The 26,621-nt window shown below is 38.4% G+C and overlaps 1 protein-coding gene across 5 annotated transcripts in view; it reads right to left on the bottom strand.

The window, feature by feature from the left end:
* The window catches only part of ZNF521 (zinc finger protein 521), a 363,548-nt gene that overhangs the window by 293,972 nt on the left and 42,955 nt on the right, over nucleotides 1-26,621 (bottom strand). For all 5 annotated transcript variants that reach the window (XM_089517209.1, XM_089517204.1, XM_089517207.1 and 2 more), the window contains one exon: nucleotides 19,021-19,200. Coding sequence is in view for 4 of the 5 variants with exons in the window: in XM_089517204.1 (XP_089373330.1) it covers nucleotides 19,021-19,200 (180 nt within the window). In the remaining variant the exon portion in view is untranslated. The remainder of the gene's footprint in view (nucleotides 1-19,020; nucleotides 19,201-26,621) is intronic.

The following is a 26,621-nucleotide window of genomic DNA, read 5'->3' on the forward strand; positions in this document are numbered from 1 at the left end:
AAAGAATTCTAAGCACAAACTACAAATCTCAGGATTACGTAGGATGGACAATGAAGCTGTACCAAACTGTTTCATCGATGTAAGAAAGATACACTCAGTGTTTAAAAATCAACTGTTAAATGATTCATTAACACCTTGTGTAAAGTCCACTGATTCAAAGCTTTATTCTAACTGGAACTACTATTGGGATTAAGGCCTAAAGATACTATACAAAGATGAATTAAAGATATGTATCTTAATATCTTTTCTGAATGCCAACAGGGACATGGGCTGGTAGCCAATTGGGGGGAGGGGGGCTGTAATTCTGTGGGAGGAGAGTGACATAAAATAAAGTGACACAGGAGGAAGCCCTGTTGTTACATGTCCTACAAACAATAATCTGTGGGTAGCAGTGTCCTCATGAGGGCCATTTTTGTTCACTTTAATGGCTAGACATGTTCATAATGAGGTAAGGCAGGCCATTGTGCATTAGAAAGTCGGGGCATCATCTGCCATGCTGAATTTGGCTTCTTAAATAAAAGAAATAAAAGTTTAATTTTATTTATAAAATAATATCCTGCTCTTTAATACATATATTCAGAGTAGCTCTCAATATAGATAAGGCTAAGCTTCATATAAATATATTCACAGTCTTGTTATGAATAATCTAACTGGTGCCAGGCAGCAAGATACTCATAGAAGATTCATACAAATTATTTTTGTATGTTACCAGTTGATAAGTTACCAGTTTGACCAGTATGACAGAAACTCTGAGGGTAGCTGGGGCAGTACTGGTTTCCCTAAACTAGCAGTAGACCTGAAGAGCCAGGTGTACACCCTCCCCATCCAATCTATCTGCACAGCTCATGCCATGTCTTACCATGCTGGAGTGTAATGTTTATACAGTCATGATGAAGAGTGGAAGATAGTCAATACCACAAAATTATTTTCTCTCACACAGATAAGCCATGGAATTTAGGGTCATCCAATAAAATGGATTGGCAGTAGGTTAAGGCAAACAAAGGCAATCAAATCTTTACAGAGGTACAGTGTGTGGTGTGTTTCAATTTGTGGCCATCAGCATGGATGGCTCTGAAAAGAACAGGCATATTAATAGGCATAGCAATGGATAGTTATCCCTGAAAGGGACATAATGCATCTATGCATCACAAGACTGCATTCTTCTGTGTTTAAAATGTTTGGGGCAAACAGGAGATGTCATTTTTTCTCTCTTTTGCATGGTTCATGAATTTCTTACCTTCATCTGACTAACCATTCAAACAGATAGAGGATTTGAGTAGATAAGTCTTTGGGTTTATCCAGAGGGTAATTCTCATGATTTCAATCCCTCAGTGTTGCAATTTTTCAAAATAGCACTTGAAGTAGGCTTTCTTGGTTCAATAACATCTTTCAGTAATCATTCTAAAGCTCAGTTTGAGTGAGCTTTAATATATTTGCCATCCTATTCAAAATGTGGGCTACCTGCTTCACTTTCTATGGAATGAGGTGAGAAAAGAGAAGCATTACACAATGGGAGTAAGGCTAGAGCTACATGCTCAGCAAAATTACAGACTGGCATCCCAATCCATATTGCTTCTGACCACAGCCTGGCAAAATTAGCTTTTGGGACTATAACTGCCAGAATCTCGTAGCCAGAATGACAACTAGGAGAATCTGGGAATTGTGGTACAAATAAATAAATATAGTTCCCAAGTTCTGCTTGAAAAAGACTGCATATAGGAAGTCTTATTTCTCAATATTATGGCATAATGAATGAGGGAATCATAGAATCATAGAGTTGGAAGAGACCACAAGGGCCATCCAGTCCAACCCCCTGCCATGCAGGAACTCAAAATCAAAGCATCCCCAACAAATGGCCATCCAGCCTCTGTTTAAAATCCTCCAAAGAAGGTTTCTCAGGACACACTGCTCTAAAACAGATATTATACCATTCCATAAAATTCCAATTATTATTAATATTTACTACACTGAGGTCAACAGCAATAGTTGTGTTTATAAATGTAGCCATCTATTATTCTCTTGCTCAATACAATTAACATAACTCAGGCTTATGAAAGTTTATTACCCATGTCAGAAAACTAGAGTTGGTATCCGTTGATTTATCTAACAATTCGAAAGTGATAAATCAGTATGTTCAAACAAAAGGCTTTAAATGATTTTTTTTATTGTTGTCAATGCACATCCATGTTCTTACATAAATATATTAAGTCATAGCAAGCAAACTAAATTCGCACACAGACATGAAATTCACTGTCAGCTTACCATCTTATTAGAGTAAGCTAATTTTTCATTACCACTAAGACATGGGATAAACTCCTGTAAACTACAGATTTGTGTGTATGTGCACAAGAGTGTATGTACAAATGTGATTTCATGAATCAATATAAATGAGAAGTCAAATAAACCACGCCATTGTATTACAGTGGGCCCTTAGTTTCTGCTGGGGTTTGGTTCCAGGACCCCTGTGGATATCAAAATCTGTGGACACTCAAGTCCCATTATATACAGTGATGTAGTAAAATGAGGTCCCTTATATAAAATAGTAAAAACAATGTTTGTGGTTTTTTTTCCTTTGGAATTTATATACTTTTGGAATATTTCAAGAGGTGGATGGTTGAATCTGTGGATGTGGAGGGTCCACTGTACTGCAAAACTCCCTCTGAGCTTATACTTTTACTATGAGTAACATTTGAATGCCTAGTTATTAGACCACATAAACAGCACTATGGGTCTGGTCAAATAAGCTGAAAGTGGAGAGAAATCCAAGAGTGACAAAAAGGAAGACTTATTAGAAAAGCAGAAAGATGTGACTGTGGAATTTTAGGTGCTGTGAGATACAGCATTGAAAATGTTTTGTACTATTGCAGAGTCTGAAAAAAATCTGCACTATGCTTGGAAGATACCGATCTGTGGAAAACTTGAATTGGTAGGTATCTGGAAAAGAAACTACCTAGGAACCATATCTTTACCATGTTGGTCTTGGATCCCATGAATAAAAGCTGGGATATAAATGTAATGCATAAAAATAACTAAAGGAAAAGCAGAACAGTCTGGTGCAAAGTAGAAAGAAATGTTTTACAGATTTAGATGGAGAAGGTGTAACAGAAGATGCAACTAGGAGAAAGAGAGTAGAAGATAAGCTGACAAGGAACTGAAAACAGATGAGCTTGTTTAGAACACAAATGGCAAAGTCCATTACATACCATGGGTTATTGATTGAGCCTGAGCCATGCTCTCTCCTCACGTTCTCCTAATATATTTTGATTCAGCAAAGATTTATCCTGATTCAATAACCTTGTCTGTTGGGAGCCCTTAGAACACATTTTCTCAATTCAGATGTCATGGAAACTTGTCGATTTACCCATCCCTGAAAGTCTGACTTCCTGAAGCCAGGTGCATGAGTAGAAGATAGACAAGTAAGGGAGTATAAAGGTATACGGTTTGTTCCTAGCCAGACAAATAATGTTTATTAGACCAAAATCATTATGTCTAAACTGGTCAGTAAAAGTAGACTTACAAGAGAAGAAAAAAGATATTGAGATGAAACCAATTAAAAGGGTCAAAATGTCCATTCTGGCAAGAAGGAAAGCTCAGTTTTAGAAATGAAACAAAATATCCAAACACAAAATGCAAGTATGGAGCAAATTAATGTTATGATTTTAAAACTGCATGAACAGGAGCAATAAAAGAGGGGATCCCAAAAATTATCCCAATGTTACTAGACAAGGAGGTGACAGTACTTTTCTATAGTGAAATAAAATGGGAGAAAACTTACAGAAAGAGCATGAGTTCCATATTCACCTGTTATTTATTTATTTATTTATTGTTATATTTAATTGGGACACTAAGAAAAACTATTCAGGAGAAAGATGTATACAACAACAACTCTACAATTCAATTTATGTTAGCGTTCCTGTACCCCCAAACTTCTAAAAAAAGAAATTTGTGGGTTGTGAATCCCTTGCAAGTTTTCAGTGCAAAAGAATATGGAGACAAAATGGTTCTCAGTTGGGAAAGGGGTTAGATGAGGCTGCATCCTCTCACCCTATCTGTTAAACTTGTATGCAGAACATATTATACGAAAAGCAGGACTAGACACTGAAGAAGGTGGAGTAAAAATAGGAGGAAGGAATATCAACAATCTACTAGCTGAAAACATCACAGACTTGGAACAACTACTAAAGAAGATCAAGAATGAAAGTGCAAAGGCAGGCTTATTGTTGAACATAAAGAAAACAAAAATAATTTACACAGATTCAACCTAGACAATGAGGAAATAGAAACAGTAAAATAATTTTCATACCTTGGATCAAATATTGACCAGAGAGGGGACTGCAGTCAAGAAATCATAAGAAAACTAAAAAAGGTATGAGAGAACTAGAAAATGTAAAGACATACAACAGAGCATTAAAGTTAGAATCATATAAGCCATTGCATTCCCTATTACCATGTATGAATGTGAGAGCTGGAAACTTAACAAAGTGGATAGGAGGAGAATTAATTCATTTGAGATGTGATGCTGGAGAAGAGTGCTGAGGTTACCATGGACAGCCAGAAGTCAAACAAATGGGTCTTAGAGCAGATCAAACCAGAAATCTCTCTGGAAGCCAAGATGACAAGAATGAGGTTGCCATACTTTGACAACATCATGAGGAGACACGACTCACTGGTAAAAACAATAATGCTAGTAAAACTGGAGAGAAGTAGAAAGAGAGGAAGGCCACATGCTAGATGGATGGACTCTTATTAAAGAGGTAATGGGTATGAATGTACAGGACTTGAGCAGAGCAGTGGAGTATAGGGAGTCTTGGAGATGACTCATCTACAGGGTCGCCATGGGTCCAGATCAACTCGAGGGTGGATAACAACAACAGCTACAATACCAATTTGCAAATTATATCTATATGAAGTGAAAAATAATTTTTTATTTATTTATTTTTATTTAGGTATTTATACCCCGCCCTTCAGCCCTAATGGCTCTCAGGGCGGCTTACAATTATTATTTTTAATCAGACAGTTCCCTGCCCTCAGGCTTACAATCTAAAAGACACGACACAAAGAGGCCAAACGATGACAGTTGGGGAGGGAGGAGCCTCTTTCTTCAGGCTAGCCCCTGATGGTACTGGGCCAGCCTTCTCTCTCCCTCAGAGGCCGAATGATCATAATAATAATTTGATTTCATGCATAAAACCATTTTGCTCTGCTTCATAGCAGTGCATTTCCAGAAAACCGTATTTGAGACATTAATTGACAAGGATGAATGGCTGTGATTCCAGTCCCCAAATCATACACAATACAAACATACATTTGGGTGTTCTATTGTACTGTAGAAGAATTTCCCCCCCCCCAAAAAAAGCACAATGCATTTTTAAAAGGGCATGGCAATCATGTTTGTTGGTATACCAGCATGGGATAGTGTTGAACTAGGGCTCTGGGAGACCAGGGTTCAAATTCCTGTTCAGCCACAGAAATCTACTGTATGACCTTGGGCAAGTCACCCTCTCCCACCTTCAAATAAAGGTAGTTACAACCCCCCTCTGAACTAATCTTGCAAAAAAAAACCCTCTTGGCAGGTTTGCCTTAGGGTCACCATAATTCAGAACACACAACAACAAACAAGCTTGCTACTTTATCCTGAGCAGCCAGTGGATACTTTTATTTATTAATAAGAGATATTACACAGGGGGTGGAGATGAACCTGGCTCCAAGAGGGAGCACTGAAAATGATCACTCAGGGGGGGGGGTGCACTGAAAATGCTCACAAGCTTAACTAGTTTCTTTCTTAAGTGGCAGCAAAAATAATAATAGTAAAAACAATCTTGGGTTATGAAAAGTGCAAATTAGGGCAATATATTTATTTATCTTACTGGAAGTAATCCTACTACTGATCTTGGCAGCGGAAGCTACCATGCACCCTGCCACCACTTGAAGTCATCCCCCCACCATTGTTGTGCCAGAGTGAGGATGGGAAGCACAGACTCACCTTGGGTACATACCACAGTCCAAAAATGATGTTGATCAGATTAATCTACCTAAGAACACAATGTAACCAAATCCATGTACAGTAGACCCTTGTTATACATTGGAGTTTGGTTCCAAGATCCCCCGTGTATAACAAAATCCGTGTATGCTCAAGTCCCATTAAATATAATGACATAGCAAAATGGTGTCCCTTATAAAAAATGGAAAATCAAGGTTTGATATTTGAAAATTATACTTTTTGAACATGTTCAAACTGTGTATGCTTGAATCTGTGTATAAAAAAATCCGGGTATAAGAAGGGCCGACTATAACAGAAAAGAAAGGTTACAAGTTATCATTAGATATACAGTACTTAATTTTAGTTGGTGAACCCCATAAGCTTCATTGAAGTGAAACGTGAAAAAAATTGAAGGAAAAAAGAGGAGGTAGCACAATAGTTTAACAGAAATAGTAGAGTTGCTTAAAACAAAGCCGAATGAAAGCATTAAACCAAATTCAGTGTTCAGCTAGCTTTAAGTGTGTTTTGTGTATAGATCCCTCTAGAATGAAAATCCAGGGAATGAGCAGAACCTATGGCCAGTGACCTCAACCGTTACCTTTTCTACCATCAATGTCACCCATCTTTAGCTTTAGCTAAAGTACTTTGGTTTCTTGTTTTCATATAAACCAAAATCAAAACCTGAAATGAAAAGTGAAATGTGATGCTGGAGAAGAATAAACCCTAATGAAAAGTATCAGTGTTAAGAATAAGAACAAAACAGAGAAAGTTCACCCAGTCACAAAAGTCAGAAGCAGGAATACTATGGGAAACAAGAGAATCAGAATATTGCAAGATATAAATATACAGAGAAGGAGTTTCTGTCAGATGGGGAATGGAGTGAGAAATCAGTGGAAGTATTTGAGAAAGGTAATGAGACTAGTGAATAATTAAAGAAATGAACAAAAGAGGTGAGTAAAACAAGGATGGCCCTGGACATTTCCAAAATTCAGAGCTTAGAAAAATTCTTTTTTTGGATTAGAATTCCCAGAATCTGCAGCCAAGATGACTATTCTGAGGGTTGATGACTTTTGCAAGCTCTGCCCAAACTGATACCTCTACCACACATTGTTTATCAGAATTATGAGTAAGGAAACAGAAACATTATTGCATTATTTAAAGCAACATTCTATATGAAGGCAGAGGACATTAAAGAAGTAAGACTGCTTGCATTCTTAATTTTGCACTATTTCCCATCCTTTGAACAGTATACCTGTTCTTTAAAGGGAAGGTCTATTTACACAGTCTGAGGACAGTGATGTACTGAATCTGAAACTTTAAACACATAGTGTACCTGGAAACACAATTAAATGGGTCTGAACTATGGTCTATTAAACCAAATATTGCTTTTTTAAAAACATTTTTATTTTAATTATCCATACAGCCAGAGGCAAAACACAGGTTAACATTATGTATACCAATAACAGGAGAAAACCTTACAGATGTCATAAGTTTTTTCACACTTTGTTTTGTGTTTCAATATTTCATGGCCCAATACAATCTAAAGCTGGTAAAGACATGAAGTGTATATTGGTCAGTGTACATTAGCTGAAAGCGGCAACTGTCTAGCCAATTGTATTGTTATATAGGAATGTTTAGGGAGATAATCTTTTTTTTTCCTCCTTCAAAATCTGAATGAATCTTTGGTGGGATGAGCATAAGCACAGATTCAGAATCCTACATCTCTAAGATACAAATATAGCTTCTGTAAAGAGTGTAAAGAGTGCTTGAAGCTGCAGTTCTACTGTAGTACATGTGGCACTCTTGCAAACAAGGGAAGTCCATGTCCACACTGGATCTGCCAAACAGAAAAAAAAACCACTCACTCTAGATGTGAATCTGGATTTTTTATTTTTCTCTACCTTTTAAAAAATAGTACTAAATTATAGCCCTTATACATTTGTTATGGGGTTAGGAGAAGCTGCTGGTGCACAAATGTGAACCAAGAACACTTCACAACACTAGTCATCTTGAGGGTTAGTAGTCTATGAAGCAAGTCATGTGGAGGGGGGAGTCGATATTATGCAGGAAGAAAGTACTGAAACCTTAAATTCACATTGTTCCAAAAAAACTCATCAGGTCAGGTCCTAGCATCAGCTTCAGCTGATACGCCAGCTGCGCCCTTTCCTGGAAAAGGGTGACCTCGAAACTCCTAGTACATGCACTGGTAACCTCAAGACTTGATTTTTGCAATGCGCTCTACATGGGGCTACCCTTGTGCCTAGAACAGAAACTCCAGTTGGTACAGAATATGGCAGCCAGGTTGGTCACAAGAACAGCAAGGAGTGACCATATAACACCAATACTGAAGTCACTCCACTGGCTGCCTATCAGTTTCCGGGCACAGTACAAGGTGTTGGTTATCACCTTTAAAGCCCTACATGGCTTGGGCCCAACCTATCTAAGGGATCGCCTGCTTCCATACAATCCGCCCCGCACCCTCAGGTCCTGTGGGAGGAATTTATTACAGCCCTTAAAGACCAGGTTGACGGCGACCTCCCAGAGGACATTCTCTGCAGCCGCTCCCAACTTATGGAATGGCCTGCCGGATGAGATCCGTCAAATCACCAATCTAGAGAGCTTTAAAAAGGCCATTAAGATGGATCTCTTCCGGCAAGCCTTCCCGGAATAAAATGCTCGGCCACAAATAAGATTTCCCATCCAGTGAACTCTGCCCATGATGATTTTTATTTAGCTTAGTCGGTTTTAATATGTAGTTTTTAATCTGACATTATTTAATTTTGTTTTAAGGGGGGCATTATGTATATATGGATGTATTTTAACCTGTTGTACACCGCTTTGATTGCCTGGCAAAAAGCGGGATAGAAATAAAATTATTATTATTATTATTATTATTATTATTATTATTATTATTATTTAGCATCTGACCATAAGGTTCCTGGGTCACATCCCATCCCCCCAATGCTATTTACTCATGTCTATTTCAGTCGTAGGCTCAGGGCGGGATCAAGTCTTCCTTTTTTGTGTGCTATATTTCACAGACAAGGACCTGTTCTTGGGATAGGTCCTGCATAGGAATATAATTCTGAAATTAGTTACATAAATCAGTTGATATGAATGTTAATGCAAATATCTTATGTAAAAAATAAAACATTCAAGTGGAATGACATGCATTTAAAGTTATTCATAAACCATGCGTACATATGTTCCCATGTTCAGGTATTCTTCCATTGCTATCCAAAGTATAAGAATGGTTTTATCTTCTTTTTTAAAAAATTAAGTTAAAAGAGGATTGTTTAGATTTTGTTGTTGTTGTTTTACCTAGAGGCCTCACAGGAATATTTTATCTCAAGTGAAGAATTCAGGCCCCTTCAATAATGGCATTTCATTAAATAGAAGAGCAGGTTACTACAGAAAAAAAAGGTTTAATCACCACAAGGATGAAGGCCAGAGACTAACATCGTTATGTCTGCAATACAGTTTGAAATCAGCAATCAAAGAGAGAAATGTTTTGATAATCTAGAATTTTTCAAGAGAAAGGGTGGATTTAATCTAAGGCTCTAGATACTTTCAGAATTCAATATATTTTTAGAGTTTGTGGCAAAGGAGAATTACATTTTAGCTTTTCAAGTATGTGTATTAAGTAGCAGCTCTGCAGTAATTTGTTAAAGCACACTTTTACACACAACACACTTATAGAATAAGCTTTGCTTTCATCAAAAGAAAATAAATAATCAGAATCTGCTGTTTCTATTTTTCTTTTGTTCAACTTTTATGTCTGGTAAAGGGGCTTGCATAGTGTTTGAAAAACTGACCCTTCCCTGTGCTCTCACCACAGGAGTCACTGAACCCTCCTCCAGTCATTAAACTGGACTTCCCGCTGGAATGAAGCAGTAAAAACAAATGAGACACACCATTGCCATTCACAGTTAGAAAAGCAGTGAACGAACAAGCATTTGTTAGCCATTATTTATCCACTCTCACTTGCAAAAACACATGAACCATTTTCTTGAAGATAACACCTTGCCTGTCTACTGTTTTATTTTATACACAGGTGTATACTTTTCTTATTAAGCGTTTCCAACATAGGTAATTAGTCTTTTTTCTAATTAAACTTTTGGGGAAAAGAGGCAATTCCATGTATCCATAAAAACATTTTAAGTCAGTGAGAAACTGAATAAAAGATGGCTAGAAAGTCAAGAAAAGCTTTCCTTTGCTTTTCTTCTGGAAGTACTTAATACTGTAGGGTAAATATCTAGGAAGAGGAAAAGTTTCTATTGCTGTTTCATGAAGCTACAATTATTAGATAAATTGTAATTCATTGTCATTCATACTTTCACATTATTCTTCAAACTCTTTTTTGCACTTCTGTTCTGTCATAAGCATGGTTATCCCAAAAATTAGTACAGAGTGGAAGAAAGCAACTTTAGCCATAATGATATTTTTTTTGCATTCAAAATGTATAACCTCAATATAATATGAGTGTCACAGTTCCAAATGCATCCACTACCATCTGTTAAACAAGATCCCTATCCCCACACATTCTTTGCACAGAGGAAACACAATGCTTTTAAACTTCAAGGAGTTCCCACTGCAGTGTAGAAAAAGAAAGATTCAGAGATTATGGAATAATCATTTCCAAATCGATCAATTTTCCCCTGAAGGTAAAACTGAAAGAAATAAAAAGTTGAACAGTTCCAGCTACACTGCTTGAAGTTTAAAAGAAACGTACCCCCAGGGCACATTGTTGAATGATCCCTATCTCCTCCTGGTGCTTATTAACAGGTCAGAGATCTCTGCTACATTTACACCATTCCCAAGTGGTATCCCCTACTAAGGATGGTGACCTTTCAGCCCAAATAAAGAATTAACAACCTGAAGTTCTACTTCTTTAAACAAAAGTTTTCATCTGTCATCAGCCATTTTGGAAATGGACTACTGATCTCTGGAAAAATCTTGCTAGTTTCTTATTTGGTTCTGTCAAATTCTGCAGATGATCAACTAACCATCCTTCTAATAAAGTTAACTAAAAGTTTGTCCCTTTGTTTACACAACAGCTATCACAGATGCAAAAGGCTAATAAGGGTAGAACGCAAAGACATATCCATGTTGGTATGCATCAGTATACAAACAGATCTTGTAACACCTTTGAAACTGAGACTTACATCTACAAAAACTTATGCTTCCAAATTATTTCTTTCTCATAGGGATCAAGCAGACTGGCAGCTTGGATGCTGCTCTACCCCAGGTCACTCCCCATCCAGATGCCACGGTCCTGAGGCCAGCTGCCACTATAGTCTGCAACAGACTGTCAACAAGGAGCACTTTTTTGTGCTCCTTTTGTGGCTGGGTTTGGGCCATCTTAGGGAGATGCAGCACGACTTCAGACTGATCTGGAGGCATGCACCATCTGAATGCCACACCCCAGTATTGGCCTGAAGTCAGCATTGTTGGCCCATCTGTTTTGGGTCTAAGTTAGTCTCAAAGGTGCCCCAAACCCCTTTGCATATGAGGCTAAACTTTGTGAAAGATCTCAGCAATATTCTGCACCACACATACATTAAGATGAGTCTAGAAAGAACTGGGACTTAAACTCCAATCTAGCATCATTAAGTGGAGCATACAACTTATTATATTTCTACAGATATAATGATGCAAAATACCACCAATACATGTTGGCAGATCTAGAAATGTTTTGGCTTAATTTGCATAAAGAAAACAAATAAATACATAAACAACACCCTTTTTAGCCTTTTAGAGTGGAACAAAAGGATGAAAACACTTTGCCACATCCTTCCATTCCAAAAGAACCGGTCTGCACAACATATGGCCCAGGGGTCACATGCAGCCTGCCAAAGGGTTTTAGGTGGCCCATGGGGATGTGGAACAACTTCATGTGTCCTCTGCCACTCATTCTCTTCCTGAGGAGAGGGCCATGTGGAGGAGGAAGAGCGATGCTCAACTTTCTCCAGAGGAGGAGGAGGGGCAAATGCTCGCCCCTCAAGGCTCCTTCACTGCCTGGCTTTCTCCTGAGGAGAAGGCTGGGTAGTGGCAGTGGAGGAGGACAGGCAAACATTCACCCTGCAAGGCTCCTCTGCTGCACTGCTTTCTTCTGAGAAGGCCAGGCTGCTTAGGAAAAAGAAGGGAAAACACTCATCCCTCAAGGCTCCTCCATCAGTCGGCCTTCTGCCAAGGAGAAGTCAGGAAATAGGAGGAAGAGAACAGGCAAGGCTTCTCTGCCTCTCGGCTTTCTCCTGATGAGAAGGCTGGGTGGAGGAATAGTAGTATGGAATTAATAGTAATAATATTCACTATTATTTATCAATAATTTGTTAATTATTAATAAATATTTAATTAAAACCTATGTGCGGCCCGATGAAGTTCAGCCTATTTTAATTTTGGCCCCATCTACTGTCAAGTTGGGCAGGTCTGCAAAAGAATCTCACCTTATTCATCTTACTCTGGAAAAAACCCCAACATTGAGGAGAGTTACTGTGTTAATCTGTTTCACAGTCCGCTTTTTGTGGAGTCAGAATTACAGTTCAGGGGCAAAGCACATGCCTGACAAGCAGAAAATTCTAGATTTTAACCCTGGTATATCAAGCTAAAAAAGTAAATAAAAAATCAAGGGATATATAGCAGCCAATATGGAAACCCATTGTTTGAAATCCCAGAAGGCTGCTTCAGATTAGAAGACACAACACACAGTTAGGTGGACAAATATTTTAACATTGCAAAAGGCAATGCCCCAACTTCAGGTACATTGTTATCTGTTAAACTGTTGTCTGTTAAACTGTTAGCTGCCTTGAGTTCTTTTACAGGAAGGAAGGTGCAATACAAACAAATATCATCATCATCAAGTGGCAAAAAGAGACACACAACATCAGGGATTAAAAATTGTATCCAATAAAAGTGAAGTGAAGTAAAAGGCCAAGACAAAAAGTAACAAATGTAATACCATTGTCTTTTGTACACTTCTACACATAAGTGCAACAGACCTACTGATACCTTTTGCATGTCATGCCTTTTGGACTTCTTAACTCTACATATATTTGCACACTTACATGAGTGGTATGTATGTGATTGCACCTCTGTACTATGCATCTAAGCAGAAGAAGCTGGCAGCTCTCATGTCAGTGGTATGGTAAACCCACAACAGACTTTAGTTCAGAAGCTAAACCTGCTATCCAAAGTGCTGAATCTATGAGGAGGGAGGGACCTTTTGGACTAAAATATAGAGTGGATTGACTCCCCCACTCATAAGGAAGTCACTAGATATCAGTGTGTCTAAGTGGGCCAAAAGAATCAACGGCTTGTGTACCCAATATTTTGTTATGTGTCTAACAAAAGACATGCCATACAACTCTTGTTTTAAAACACAGGAGGTTACTACTATTGCTTCATGCCAGTGTGTCTGTGTGTGAAAATATTCTGAGGTTTTGTACCAACACAGAAAAAACCATGGAATTTGATAGTAGCTTGTGCTAAGAGATCCTATTTCCATTTCTCTTTACAAGAGGAGGAGGAGGGGGGCGGAGAAGAAGAAAAAGAAAAGAAAAGGGAAAAGAGAAGGAGAAAGAAGATAAGGGTCAAAGATTCCAAGTCTTAGGGCTCTGAAACCATGCTCAAAAGTGTGGTCAATGCCTGATGAAACTTCACAAAGCAGATGGATGGCTAAAAGAGACTCCCGGTGGCCAAGAGCAGGGCCTCAGTGCCTTCCTAGTAGTGGTAAAACAACATTACATCAGTTAGACAGCTTGATGATTTCAGCTGTTCTTGGCACAAAATCTGGTCAAAGAATCGTATTTTTAGGTTATGCTGTACACACAGCCCTGCAAAATCATCATTTTCTCAAACAACAGGCATTTGCAGACACAGCTCCTACAAGAAACAAAAGAGGTCAGTACAGCTATTCCATCTTTTTCTCCATGTCAGATTTTCCACAGGTAGAGAAAAAGGGAGAAGTAGAAAAGGATGGAAAATTGAAAGAAGTTTGTGAGCAGACAACACATTCTGAAGTACCAATAAAATTGAACAAATGAGGCAGTGTAATGATGTTGTGAAAAGGCCCTGTCTCAACAAATGGGGGAGAAAAGTCAAAACTAGTGAGAACTTTTCTATACAAGTAGTATTGTGAAATCAAGTTTGCAATTTCTGTGTCTCAGCCTGGACTGGATGTTCATGTACAAGTCCCGCTGCAAGTTCTTAAAGAATAAGTTAGTTAATATTAATCAAAGCATAAACACACTAGCTTTGCATTTAATATCTAATCTCAATCAATGCTTTCAATTGACACATCATATTAAAGGAGGCTTTCCTATTTGATAATTTCCCATATAAAAATATTTACACTCTACCAAAGTGTACTGAATCTGAGTTTGTATTATAACTTTAAAAAGATAGAAAGTATCACAGTGAAATTTAATTTAAATCAATTATTTAGATTTAAATCCTCCTCCACCACCTCTACCTGTATGACTAAAGGTGGCTTACAAAAGATTTAAAAAGATGAGCTTCCTTTAGATCACAGATTTAAAATAAGGGTAGAAACTGTTAGGGGACTGCATTGGTTGCTCCAGGGGTTTTGGAGACCTCCAAATCTGTACTTCTCCTCCCCAAAAATGTCCTGAGGGCTCCGGAAGCCATTTGGTCATGCTTCATCCCTCTCTGGGCCCAAATAGTTTAGGTCCTGGAGAGGTCTTTTCCCCCAATAAGCCCAGAAGTCAAGTTTTTTTTCTAATAAAAATGGGGGTGAGGGTGGGTCTGGGGCCCTAAAAACAGTCTTGGGGAAGTGTATGCACTCCACATGGTGCACTTTCCCAACCCCAATTTAAATCAGTTATCAAACAAGTAATATACATGGACTGATATACAGGTTGAGTCTCCCTTATCGAAAATGCTTGAGACCAGAAGTGTTTTGGATTTTTCCACTCCACAATTTTAAATATATGCATACACACAATGAGATAACAGGGAGGTGGAGCCCAAGTTTAAATATGTATAGTGTACCCTTCCAATACACAGTGGATCCATTCCAGACACACACACACACACACACACACACACACACACACACGTAAAGAGAAAAATATGCATGCTCAAGCCTCGTTTAAAACAATGGGAGTATGGCAGGATGCATGTGGCAGGCACACACGCCATTGTTTAAAACAGGGCTTGCCTTGTACGGGCACACTGCAATTCATTTATGGTTCATATACACATTGTACACATAATCTCAAGGTAATCTTATACATAACATTTTTTTATAATTTTGTGCATGAAACAAAGGTTGTATACACTGAAACATCAGATAGAAAAGGTGTCACTATCTCAGTCACCCATGTGGACAATTTTGAATTTCAGAGTATTTCAAATTTTGAAATTCCAAATAAGGGAGGATCAACTTGCATTTTCTTCAATTTTTTTGTATCTATCACAAACTTTGTAGGCAATATCAACCAAGAGAAGCATTATACCTGATGAAAACTCCTCCTAGATCTTCTGTTCATCAAGAAGCAGCAGAATAGAGTTTAAATTTCAGCACCAAAAACAAGGCCCAGGCATGTGCTTCCCCACTTTTGTGTGTGTGTGTGTGCGAACTTCCTGATGCCCTGGTGTTGTGTGGTGTGTAAACTTCATGATGTTTGGCATCTAACTGCTGCACTCTAAAGTTTCCCGGATGCTGGCTTAAAAGGGCCATTTGTTTGGGCCCTGTGTCAGCACTGCTTCCATCATTCCAGATCCTTGCATTCCAGAACAGATTTTAAGTAATATCTAAACATGAACTAAAGTACACCTTAGCTGTGTCTTCAAATCAGGTTTCTAAAACTATACTGCATTAAATTTTCTTTTACTTAGAAAATTTAGCTATCAGAAAAGATGACCATTTTTTTAAAAAAATCATAAAAATCAATGTGTGCTAGAAGCAGTAATATTGTTGGGCTAAGTAGTATTTCATCAATCTATATTTTGATTGGGTCACATTAATGTGGAACTACTGGGCTTCTATTACCCAAAACACAGTGATACAACTGACTGTCACTTTAGAACTAAACAAGATAGGAATGCAGGCACAGGTTTAATAGTCAATTTATGCCACACTTCTATGCATAACACCTTGCAGGCAGATCCCTGTAAAATCAACAGTGCTTACTACTAGGATGGCTGAATAGGATTACACTCTCAAGACCTTATCTCAACACTTGGGACTGAAGTATATTTTTTAAATTCAGTTTTTCATCAATTCATTTTACACTGTTTGCTGGGGAAAAGCTGTATAGGACATTTATTTCATACTCCTTGTAACAAAACAGTATGCTAAATATATTTTGTAACACAGTGTAGCACCTTCTGAAACTAAGATACTATCTTTCACAACAGTGTCACATTTTTGGCAACAGTTTTCATACTTATGCTTCAAAACAAACAAGCTAGAATTTTAATGCAAAAATGGTCAATAATAAAAACAGTCACATAACTTAAATATTCCAGATGCAAATTAGAAAATATCCTCTTTACATAATGCTAAACCTTCAATATATAATAAAGAAGAGTTATTACTAATTTTCAAATCACCTCCATTATTCTGAATAGTTTGATTCCTGACTATCAAGAATAGCTGTTATCTCCAGCAATGGTGAAAAACAGGGCTTTTTAGGGGACTCAATGCCTTTCTTTGAAAAAAAAGTGTCTTTTAAAATTTACTCAAGTGGCAGAGCCATTTTAACCCTCATTTAGCATGGCAAGTTCTGCCCTCCAGCATGACCTGGAGTGAAGTGGCTCAGGAGCAGTGCTCCAGGAATTTCTCCTTTCGCTTCAGTTCCCTAGTTGTGCGATCTTCAGTTCATGCTGCTTACAGTCACTCAACTCAACACCCAGCTTCTGGTGAGATATGTTAGGGGATTTCAGAGGGGCAGCCAATGAAAAATGGAGGCAGTGATCTTTGTGCTACTGCAAAGCATAAAGTTTTGCCAATCATGGATACAATATTCTTGATTAATAAAAAAAAAAGCAAGAATATGAGGAAAATAGAGAGAGAGAAAGTATATCTCTCAACATTCACTAGCAATTTGTCAGATACATGAACTGCAAAGTACATGAAGGTGTTAAACTGATAACACAGACAAAATAGGCAGACAATGTTTCATTGCTCTACTTGGAAAAATATATTTCAACACATTTCTTCTCTCTGACTCAAATATGTGTCTTTTCTTTCTCTGTTCACTATGAATTAGCTACAGGACCAACTTCTAGGTATGAAAGATGCCTTAAAGTGTTATCAGACAGTATATCACATCACTGGACCATCTAGCCCTCCACTCTCAACAAAAGGTGGGGGTCAGTCTCCAAAGTCTAAGGAAGCATCTTTTCCCTGTCCTGTCCTCCTACATCTCATTTAAACTGGGAATACTAGGATATGAATAGACACTTTCTGTATGGAGAGCAGACTCTCTGTTGACCTGTGATTTGCTGCTTGCACTGCTACTGAGCTAAGGGCTTCCATGCACCTCTTGAGTTAGTTGGTTTACAGTGGGCCCTTGGTATCCACTGGGGCTTGGTTCCAGGACCCCCCATGGCTAACAAAATTTGCGTAAAGTTGCATTAAATACAATGAATATTAAAATTGTGTCCCTTATATAAAATGACGAAACCAAGCTTTTCTATTTAGAGATATACATACATATATCTTGAATCCCTATATTGGGAGAAAGGCGGGATATAAGAAAATAATAATAATAATAATAATAATAATAATAATAATAATAATAATCAAGCTGTGGATGCTTGAGTCTGTGAATAAAGAATCTCTGGAGAAGGAGGGCAGACTGTACCTACAGAATAAGTGCCATACATAATAAAGGGTGGGATGTATCCCTTAATTTCAAAGGCACTTGGTCCCATATAGTACACCCTTTCTGTTAGCTAACTGCAAAAGGTTACAGACGCCTGAGATTCAAGACCAAAATTATCAGCTTAATCAAATCTGACTTACCTTCACAGAAGAATGAAGAAACAATTACATAAAAAAGAGTAAAAACACTTAATTGTAATACATAGGCTTGATTTAATCATGGGCTGAGCCAGGAAAAAATGTATTTTAATTGTTTCAAAAATTACTCTGATCTCATAAATTCAAGTATTCTCATCTTCTAGAAACTACTTGATACAGAATTCTTTTCAGCTAGAGTTCTTGGGTGGTTTTTTAAGAATTTGGGCTGCTTTGATTTGCTTCTACATGATTCTTCCAAGTTTCTTAGGCCAAAAGAGTTTTCAGAAAGGGTCATTAAAGCATTAAGTACTTAAGCACAACCCAAATGCATCCAAGTGTGCCACAAAGAGTTACTTGTGCTGGGTCCTTTCTTCACTCACATATTCTTCCGTTAAATGTGCATTCAGAAATGCATTCAGTTATGCCAGTCTCAAACATCACTCAGAAAACCAACCAAGAAAATCCACTCCCCACTGCCATTCCTTTGCCTTGTGTGTTGTGCTGTTAGATTGTAAGCCTGAAGGCAGGAAAATGTCTTACTACGAATTTGTAAACCACTTTGAGTGCATTTCTGAACAATGGGGTAAAAACACAATAAATGAAACGAAATGAAATAAATATTGGATACATACATTACTTTAGCTCAGAGACCCTAATATTACACAGAGATGCAGCATATTTGTCTACAGTGTCACAAATGGAGAAGTAGCTCTTCTCATGAAGAACTGCCAGAATTACTGGTGCAATGTCCTGTTGCATTCCCTTTCACTTGTACTCAATTATTACTGCCAACCATTTTTGAACCAAAGTAGCAGCCACCCTTCACCTAAGCATTTCCATGGTCAAAATCACTAAAATTGTTAAGACAGATGGGCATGTGAAAGCCCAGATTAAGGGATGGTACAATGGCATTTGACTGACTGCAGTAATGATCCCTACTTTGTTGCACCTGAAAACCCAGTACAGAAACATGTTGAGCACCTCTGAAGCAGAAACCTGAAATCAAAAATAGAACAATGTAACGAGACACAAAGTGATAAGTATTGTTTACCTGTCAGTTGACATTGATTGATCTTGTGCTCTGTGATATCACTCAGTGACTCAAACACCTGGAGGCAGCTGTCACAGCTGTGCACAGCTTCTTCCTCTAACTCCTCGCCTTCTTCCGGTCTTTTCTTACAATCTATCAACTCTCCATCTTCTGTCTTGTCTTCTAGTTTACAGTTCAGATCTGAAAGAAAATCAAGACTATGACCCTTCTGGGTTTTTTGGTATTTTAAAAAATATTCTTTATATATTAAAAAAAGAGGATTCAAGATTGAGTTCTACTATTGTGGCTGTTGTTTAAGTTACTTAAAAAACAGAAAAATACTTTTGGTATAAGCCTGCAGCACTTCAACATTATGCTAGTGTGTGCCTTCAAATCACCTGTCGACTTATGACAACCTCATTAATTGCATTAGTTTTTCTTAGGCAAGGAATACTCAGAGGTGGTTTTGGCTGTTATCCATGGGTGGCCTCCCATCTGAGTATTAGCCAGGGCTAACCCTGCTTAACTTTCAAGATCAGATGAGATCTGGTGCATTCTCAATAAATAGAGAAAGCATCTCTTTGTTCATCTTTCCTACCCAAAAATAGCAACTCCCCCATACAAAAGCAACACTTCTATTCATTACAGATAACCTTTACAAATTTAACACAATTGTTGGGAGCTTTTAATCTATTGAATAATTTAAAAGAATAAATTCGTTTCACAATTCACTACAAACTAATACAAAAAGGTAAATAAATTTAGGAGATTTTGTTTTCACTATTTTTATTTTAAAGCTAAAAACTACTCAATGACCAAGAGACTAAAATTGTCTCACTTCATGAAACACCCCAATGATCAGTTGTTAAGAAATTTAAAAAAAACTATACTTGAAAAATCAGAAGTTCTAAAAGTACTTTAAAAAAACTTGTCTGCTAATTAAGCAAAGAAGTATTAACCTGCAGAGGATAGTTAACGCTAGAGGCCATTTTTTATTATTATACATCTTATCCAATGTAGTGAGGATCAAACAGATAATCTAATTCTAATTCCAGGACAGTAATAATGATTCAAATAAGAAGTTCTGAATTATTGCAACTAGTCGTCACAAATCCCTTCTGCAATGCAGAAACCAGACATCATCCCGTACAGTTGGCCTTTGGTATCCACTGGGGTTTGGTTCCTAGACCTCCCATGGATAGCAAAATCCAGGGATGCTCAAGTTCCATTAAATACAAGCGTGCTGTAAAATGATGTTCATTATATAAAATAGCAAAATCAAGATTTGCTTATTGGAATTTATATATTTTGGGGCTATTTTCAAGCTGTTGTTAAATCTGTGGATATGGAGGGGCTTTGTACATGGAAAACTGGTATGACAATTTATGCAATTAATTTCTAATGCCACTTTCAGAAAATTATCCTTGCCTTAAAAATATTTGAAGACATAATGCAGGAAAAGTAGCTTATGTCTACAATTTTGTTCACATGTAGAGGAGATGAAATTATCAGCACCATAGAATATTTTTTGGACACCAGGGGTTGCATATATCCACTAGCCTTCCAGAAGTGGGGGCCAGGGTCATGCACACACACACACCCAATGGCAGCTGATTTAAGCACCTTCTAGCTACTGGAAATTTCCCATCTTCTCTGAAGCAAAAGATGACTTGAACCTGGTTGAAAAGAGGGTTGGTGGAGGGAGAGAGCCTGGAACAAACCAGTCCTGGGGTGGATGCCAAACATGTCTTTTTCCTGACTGCAAAGTGATCTCAAGTAGTTGAACAATCTCTGTCAAGTATGATTTAAATATGAAAGGGTCCTTCCCAGTGCTTGAAAAATTACTTTGTTGGACTACAGCTTTCAGAATCTGTCAGACAGCATTGCCATGTTTGCTGGGAGGGTCCTGGAGTTGTGCCTCCTAAGTTAATTTTCCAAATTCTGTTGCCTCCCCCCACTTTGCAGACACATCTGTTTGTTCCTTAAAACTCAATAACACAAAGGCATCATCCATGAAAGAGGCATGTAAACTGTGGTGATTCTTCTGTGAGAGGCAGCATGAACAGATTGACTAAATAGGTGCATCTCTGTGTAAGAATATCATTCACTAAAGATATATATTCAGAAGGCAGGGTTATAAGAAAGTGTGAAAGAGATGTACAAAATCTGTATGTTTGGTATAAGTAAGTGCATGATAGGAGATGATCACAAGGGGTAAAGAACGGAATGTCCCCATCCTTACCCCATCCTTATGGTGCAACAAGGTGAAGATTATCAGATGATGTCTGTTCTTATACCATCCTTCAGTCGTCCTCATTGCACGATCATAAGATTATCAAATGATGTCATGCTTATCCTATCCTTCTCCCGTCACTGAAGTGGCATGGCCTTGTCACTTTGTATTAACAGAAACTCCCATTAATACAATGGTGGGAGCTACTGATGGGAGAAGGGCGGGATAAGTGTGGACATGATAAAGATGAGAGCGATCCCTCCTCACCCTGTGTGATAATCTCCATAGTCAATAGAGCCAGCATGGAATAGTGGTTTACGTGTTGGACTATGACTCTGGAGAACAGGATTCAATTCCCAGCTCAGCCATGAAACCCACCTTGGACAAGGCAACCTCCTCTGAACCAATCTTGCCAAGAAAACCGCATGATAGGGTTGCCTTAGGGTTACCACAAGACAGAAATGACTTGATGACACACAACAACAAACAAATGACTATCAATAACGGGTGTGAAGGTACAAAAACTTGGTTAAGTGTACAAAGTGCATATGCTGTCAATAGGAAAAATCCATCTTTGGTACAGATAGTCTGTTTGGCTGGCATCATATATAGTAAGCCATATGAGTGTGTCTGAGTATGCTATCACCCATCAGGGCAGCTTCAATATCTTAAACTTTTAATGCCAGGAAAAAAAATGTGTTTGAGCTCAAAAGTATTCCAAGAAAACTATAAAAAATATAGTTTTCTTGGTATTACAGTTTACAAATAACATAATTACATCTTCACTGAGAACCTTCCTTTTCCAGCAAAGCAACCTAGCTGCACAGAAATCATTTGCTCTTGCTTTTGGTGTCCGCAACAGATAAAAGATATAAGTTCTGAGACAGCCTCTGGTGTTAACCAAACTGTGGCATATATCCTGCTGTTAGTCCTCCCTAGAATAGAACCATTCAGTCTGTGGGAATTACATACATGTTAACTCACCATTCAAAAACGGATAGGTCTGTTTTTGCTGGGACTAACCAACAGTACATCAGCTTATGAGTTCATCTTTTTGTTGTTGTGTGCCTTCAAGTCATTTCTGACTTATGGCGACTCTAAGGCGACCCTGTCATGGTGACCCTATCATGGTGTTTTCTTGGCAAGTTTCTTCAGAGGGAGTTTGCCATTGTCATCCTCTGAGGCTGAGAAAGTGTGATTTGCCCAAGGTCACCCAGTGCATTTTCACAGCCGAGCCAGGATTCGAACTCTGGTCTCACAGAGTCATAGTCCAATACTCAACCACTACACCACACTGGCTCTCAGGTACATCTGTACTAAACAGTTTATAACAGTCTGATACTATTTTAACAATCACGGGTCCATTTTATGGAATTATAGTATATGTAGTTTGGTAAGGTGCTTCAACATCTCTGCTAGAGAGCTCTAGTGCACTTTCCAGAACTAGGAGATTTTTCTCTCTCAAAATGAGTATTCTAGGGGCATTATATATTTACAGTACAAACCCTAGGATTTTAATGGGATGGTATCAGTGCACTATAAATATTCTATGTCAAGGTTTAATCAATTCTATACTCAAGATTTCCTGCATGGCAGGGGGTTGGGCTGGATGGCCTTTGCGGTCTCTTCCAACTCTACGATTCTATGATTCTATGACATTTATTAGAAAAACACATATTCTGACTTCTTTGCACCATCATGGACTCTTCAGCTTCTAAATAAAATAGGTACTTTTAACTGGATTTACTGAATGCAAAGATGGGGAGATGAATGTAAATGGTGGCAAAATGAATGTGTGATATTCAGAAACAGGAGGGGGGGGAGAGAAAATAAACCAGGGCACAAGGAAGGTATTTCGACTTGTTTTTATCCAACTTATTTTTAACTTGTAAAATTGGTGTTTAGTTTCTGAAAATAATTTTGTGATTGATATTAGTTTGAACTGATCATGTTATATGCAGCCCTGTGATCTTAAGAAAAAGAGAATGGAATATAGATGTTTAAATAAATAAATAAATAAATACTGTCTGGTCCAGATTTCAAGGTGCTGTGATACTTCATTATATACCAGTGACACAATCTGGGATTTGCTAGATTCTCAGAAACAGAATTTTATCATCTTCCTTACTGGACATCTTCTCCTGAGTGGCACTAATTAATATATTGTAACCGGCCTTGAATCCCATTGTGGGAGAAAGACAGGATATAAATCCTGGAAATAAATAAATGAATGAATGAATGAATGAATGAATGTTCATCAACTGAAAGTTTCTCATGTGATATGAAGCACTGTGGGAAGATTTCAAAACTGGAGGTCAAAATGACCTCAAAAGAAATAAATAGGGAAAATTTCTCAACATGAATTCTGCAAATAATTATGATGAATAATTTTGCTGGGTTACATGGAAGTTGTAACCAATTTTCAAAAGTTTTCTGAAAACTATAGAATAGGAATACAATTTGTGGTGAGATTTAGAAAAGTGAGTAATTTTTATAATATGAAGAGAAGATTTTTAAAAGTATTCTTTTGTTTTGAACAGGAAAAAGAGATCCTGGTCTAAGCTTCAGTAAACATTAAGAGTAACTTAAAAATTATGCAAGACTTCACCTGATGCCACAGGAAAGAAATAATGCAGTTTGGGCTTTCAATGGCCTGTTACAGACTGCCAAATTAAAGCTGCTTCAGGTCTCTTTGGAGGTATGCTATTTAAATGATGCATGGGTCCTAAGAGTCCGGAGGTTGCGCCAAAGCCACACTCCATTCCTAAGCACTGGAGTGCAGCTTTGGTGCAGCTTCTGAATTCTTAGGACCCATGCATCATTTAAACAGCATACCTCCAAAGAGACCCGAAGCAGCTTTATTTTGGCAATCTGTAACAGGCCAATGATTCCCAAACTCTGGTCCTTCAGGTGTTTTGGACTTCAACTCCCAGAAGCCCCAGCCAGCTTGGCCAATGGCCAGGAATTCTGGGAGCTGAAGTCCCAAACATCTGGGAGAACAGAATTTGGGAACCACTGCTTTAACTGCTCAATGCTAGGCAATTCTAGGAACTGTAGTTTTGTGAGGCACTTAGCCTCCCCTGTCAAAGAGCTCTGGTGGCACAGTAAACTACAGTTTCCAGGATTTCTTATCACTGGGCCAGGGCAGTTAAAGTAGTCTCAAACTACATTATTTCTGCAGTATGTTTTGTACCTTAGAAGCTTATGTGCATAGCTTTTCAAATCAATCCATCATTGTAATAAAAGTTAATAACTAAATTCTAAAAGCTTTAAGATTTTCTACTAGATGAGAGGGAAGGCAGATTATTATTATTATTATTATTATTATTATTATTATTATTATTATTAACCTTTATTTATGAAGCGCTGTAAATTTACACAGCGCTGTACATGCAATCTTTTTAGTTAAACGGTTCCCTGCCCTTGGGCTTACAATCTAAAAAGACATGACACAGAAGGAGAAGGGAGTGGTGGAGGGAAAGGGTAAGAGGTCCAGCAGTTCCTCTCTACCTCCAAGGCCTGGACCAAGGCAGATGGACTGGAGGGAGGGCTTGGCTTCATAATGGATGGTTAATCATTTTCCAGGGAAAATACATACTCTCAAGTAGGATAATGCATATACAGTCGGCCCTTCTTATACACTGATTTTTTATACATGGATTCAAGCATACACGGTTTGAAAATGTTAAAAAAAAGGATAAATTTCAAATATCAAATCTTGATTTTCCATTTTTTATAAGGGACACAATTTTGCTATGTCATTATATTGAATGAGACTTGAGTATACACGGATTTTGTTATACACAGGGGATCTAGGAACCAAACCCCAGCGTATAACAAGGGTCCACTGTACAGTACATAGCAATACAGGAAATGGTTTGATAAACAGGCACCAAAAGAACATCAAATAGTAAGCGACAATTATGCAATGCCTTGGAAGGCTTCTCTGAACAGGATGGTTTTCAACTCCGTTTTGAAGCTGGTTAAAGAAGTGATGGCTCTTGCTTGTGGGGGAAGAAGGTTCCAGGAGTGAGGGGCAGCAAGTGAAAAGGGGCGAATCCGGGATGGGGCAGAGGAAATCCTGGGCTGAGACAGCAGACCTTGACTACCAGAACGGAGGGCCCTGGTGGGAAGGTGAGGAGAAAGAAGGTCTGAAAGGTAAGGAGGGGCCAGTCCATGGAGGGCTTTAAATGTCGACAGCAGGAGCTTATACTGAATGCGGAAAGGGAGGGGGAGCCAGTGAAGGGATGCCAACACAGGAGAGATGTGGTCAGAGCGGTGGGTGGAAGTGATAATGTGTGCAGCTGAATGCTGAACAGAGATTAAAGGACGGAGGTGAGAAAGAGGAAGCCCAGCCAGGAGGACGTTAAGGCTGGAATGCTACTACATGGAAAGATCAAACTATGGTTTAGAAGTATGTGAGTTTGGGCAAGAGCTATAAAAGTTTTATGAATTTTTTTCAGCCATCTCCACAGGGAGTTAAATTCATGTTAGGGTTTAAGGCAAAACCTATCTTACTAATTCCTTTGGGAAGTGTTAATAGTAGTTACATCTGCCACAGGACATTGAAAGCATTTTCATTACCAAATAAGCTCACATTCTGCCTGTAGTAAGAACAAAACAAAACAAAAACAATTGTACCAGCAGTAAGGAAACACCAGCCTAGCCACAACCCTCAATGCTTCATTATCATTTGTAAACTATCTTAGTTTACAGATCGATCTTTTTCAGTGGTCTCGGGTGGTCAGACCTCGTCTTCTGTCCCCTTATCTGTTGGAGTTCCTCAGGGCTCTGTTTTGGGTCCCCTTCTGTTCTCTTTATACACACTCTCCCTTGGCAAACTTATCAGTTCTTTTGGTTTCTCTTACCATCTGTACGCCAATGATACCCAGCTGTACCTTTCCACCCCTAATCTTTCACCAGAGCTAGAGCAGCAAGTGTCATCCTGTTTAACAGCTGTCTCCCACTGGATGCACCATCGGCGTCTAAAGCTCAATATGTCCAAGACTGAGCTTCTTGTTTTCCCTCCTAAGCCCACCCTTCACTATTCCTTTTCTATTTCCGTCAATAACCTCTCGATCCAGCCGGTCCAGGAAGCCCGCAGTCTCGGTTTCATCTTTGACTCCTCTTTGTCATTTATCCCACAGATCCAGACTACAGCCAAAGTCTGTAGATTTTTTCTCTATAATATCGCTAAAATCCGTCCATATCTCTCAGCTTCTACCGCAAAGACACTGGTCCATGCCCTAGTGGTCTCACGATTAGACTACTGTAACCTCCTCCTGGCAGGGCTTCCTCTCTCTCACCTCCACCCATTAATTTCTGTTCAGCATTCAGCTGCACGCATTATTTCACTCGCTCGCCGTTATGATCATGTCTCCCCTCTGTT

Source organism: Sceloporus occidentalis, unplaced genomic scaffold (assembly GCF_023333645.1).
Source record: "Sceloporus occidentalis isolate IW3139 unplaced genomic scaffold, rSceOcc1.0.p SCAF_3, whole genome shotgun sequence".
NCBI lineage: Eukaryota > Metazoa > Chordata > Lepidosauria > Squamata > Phrynosomatidae > Sceloporus > Sceloporus occidentalis.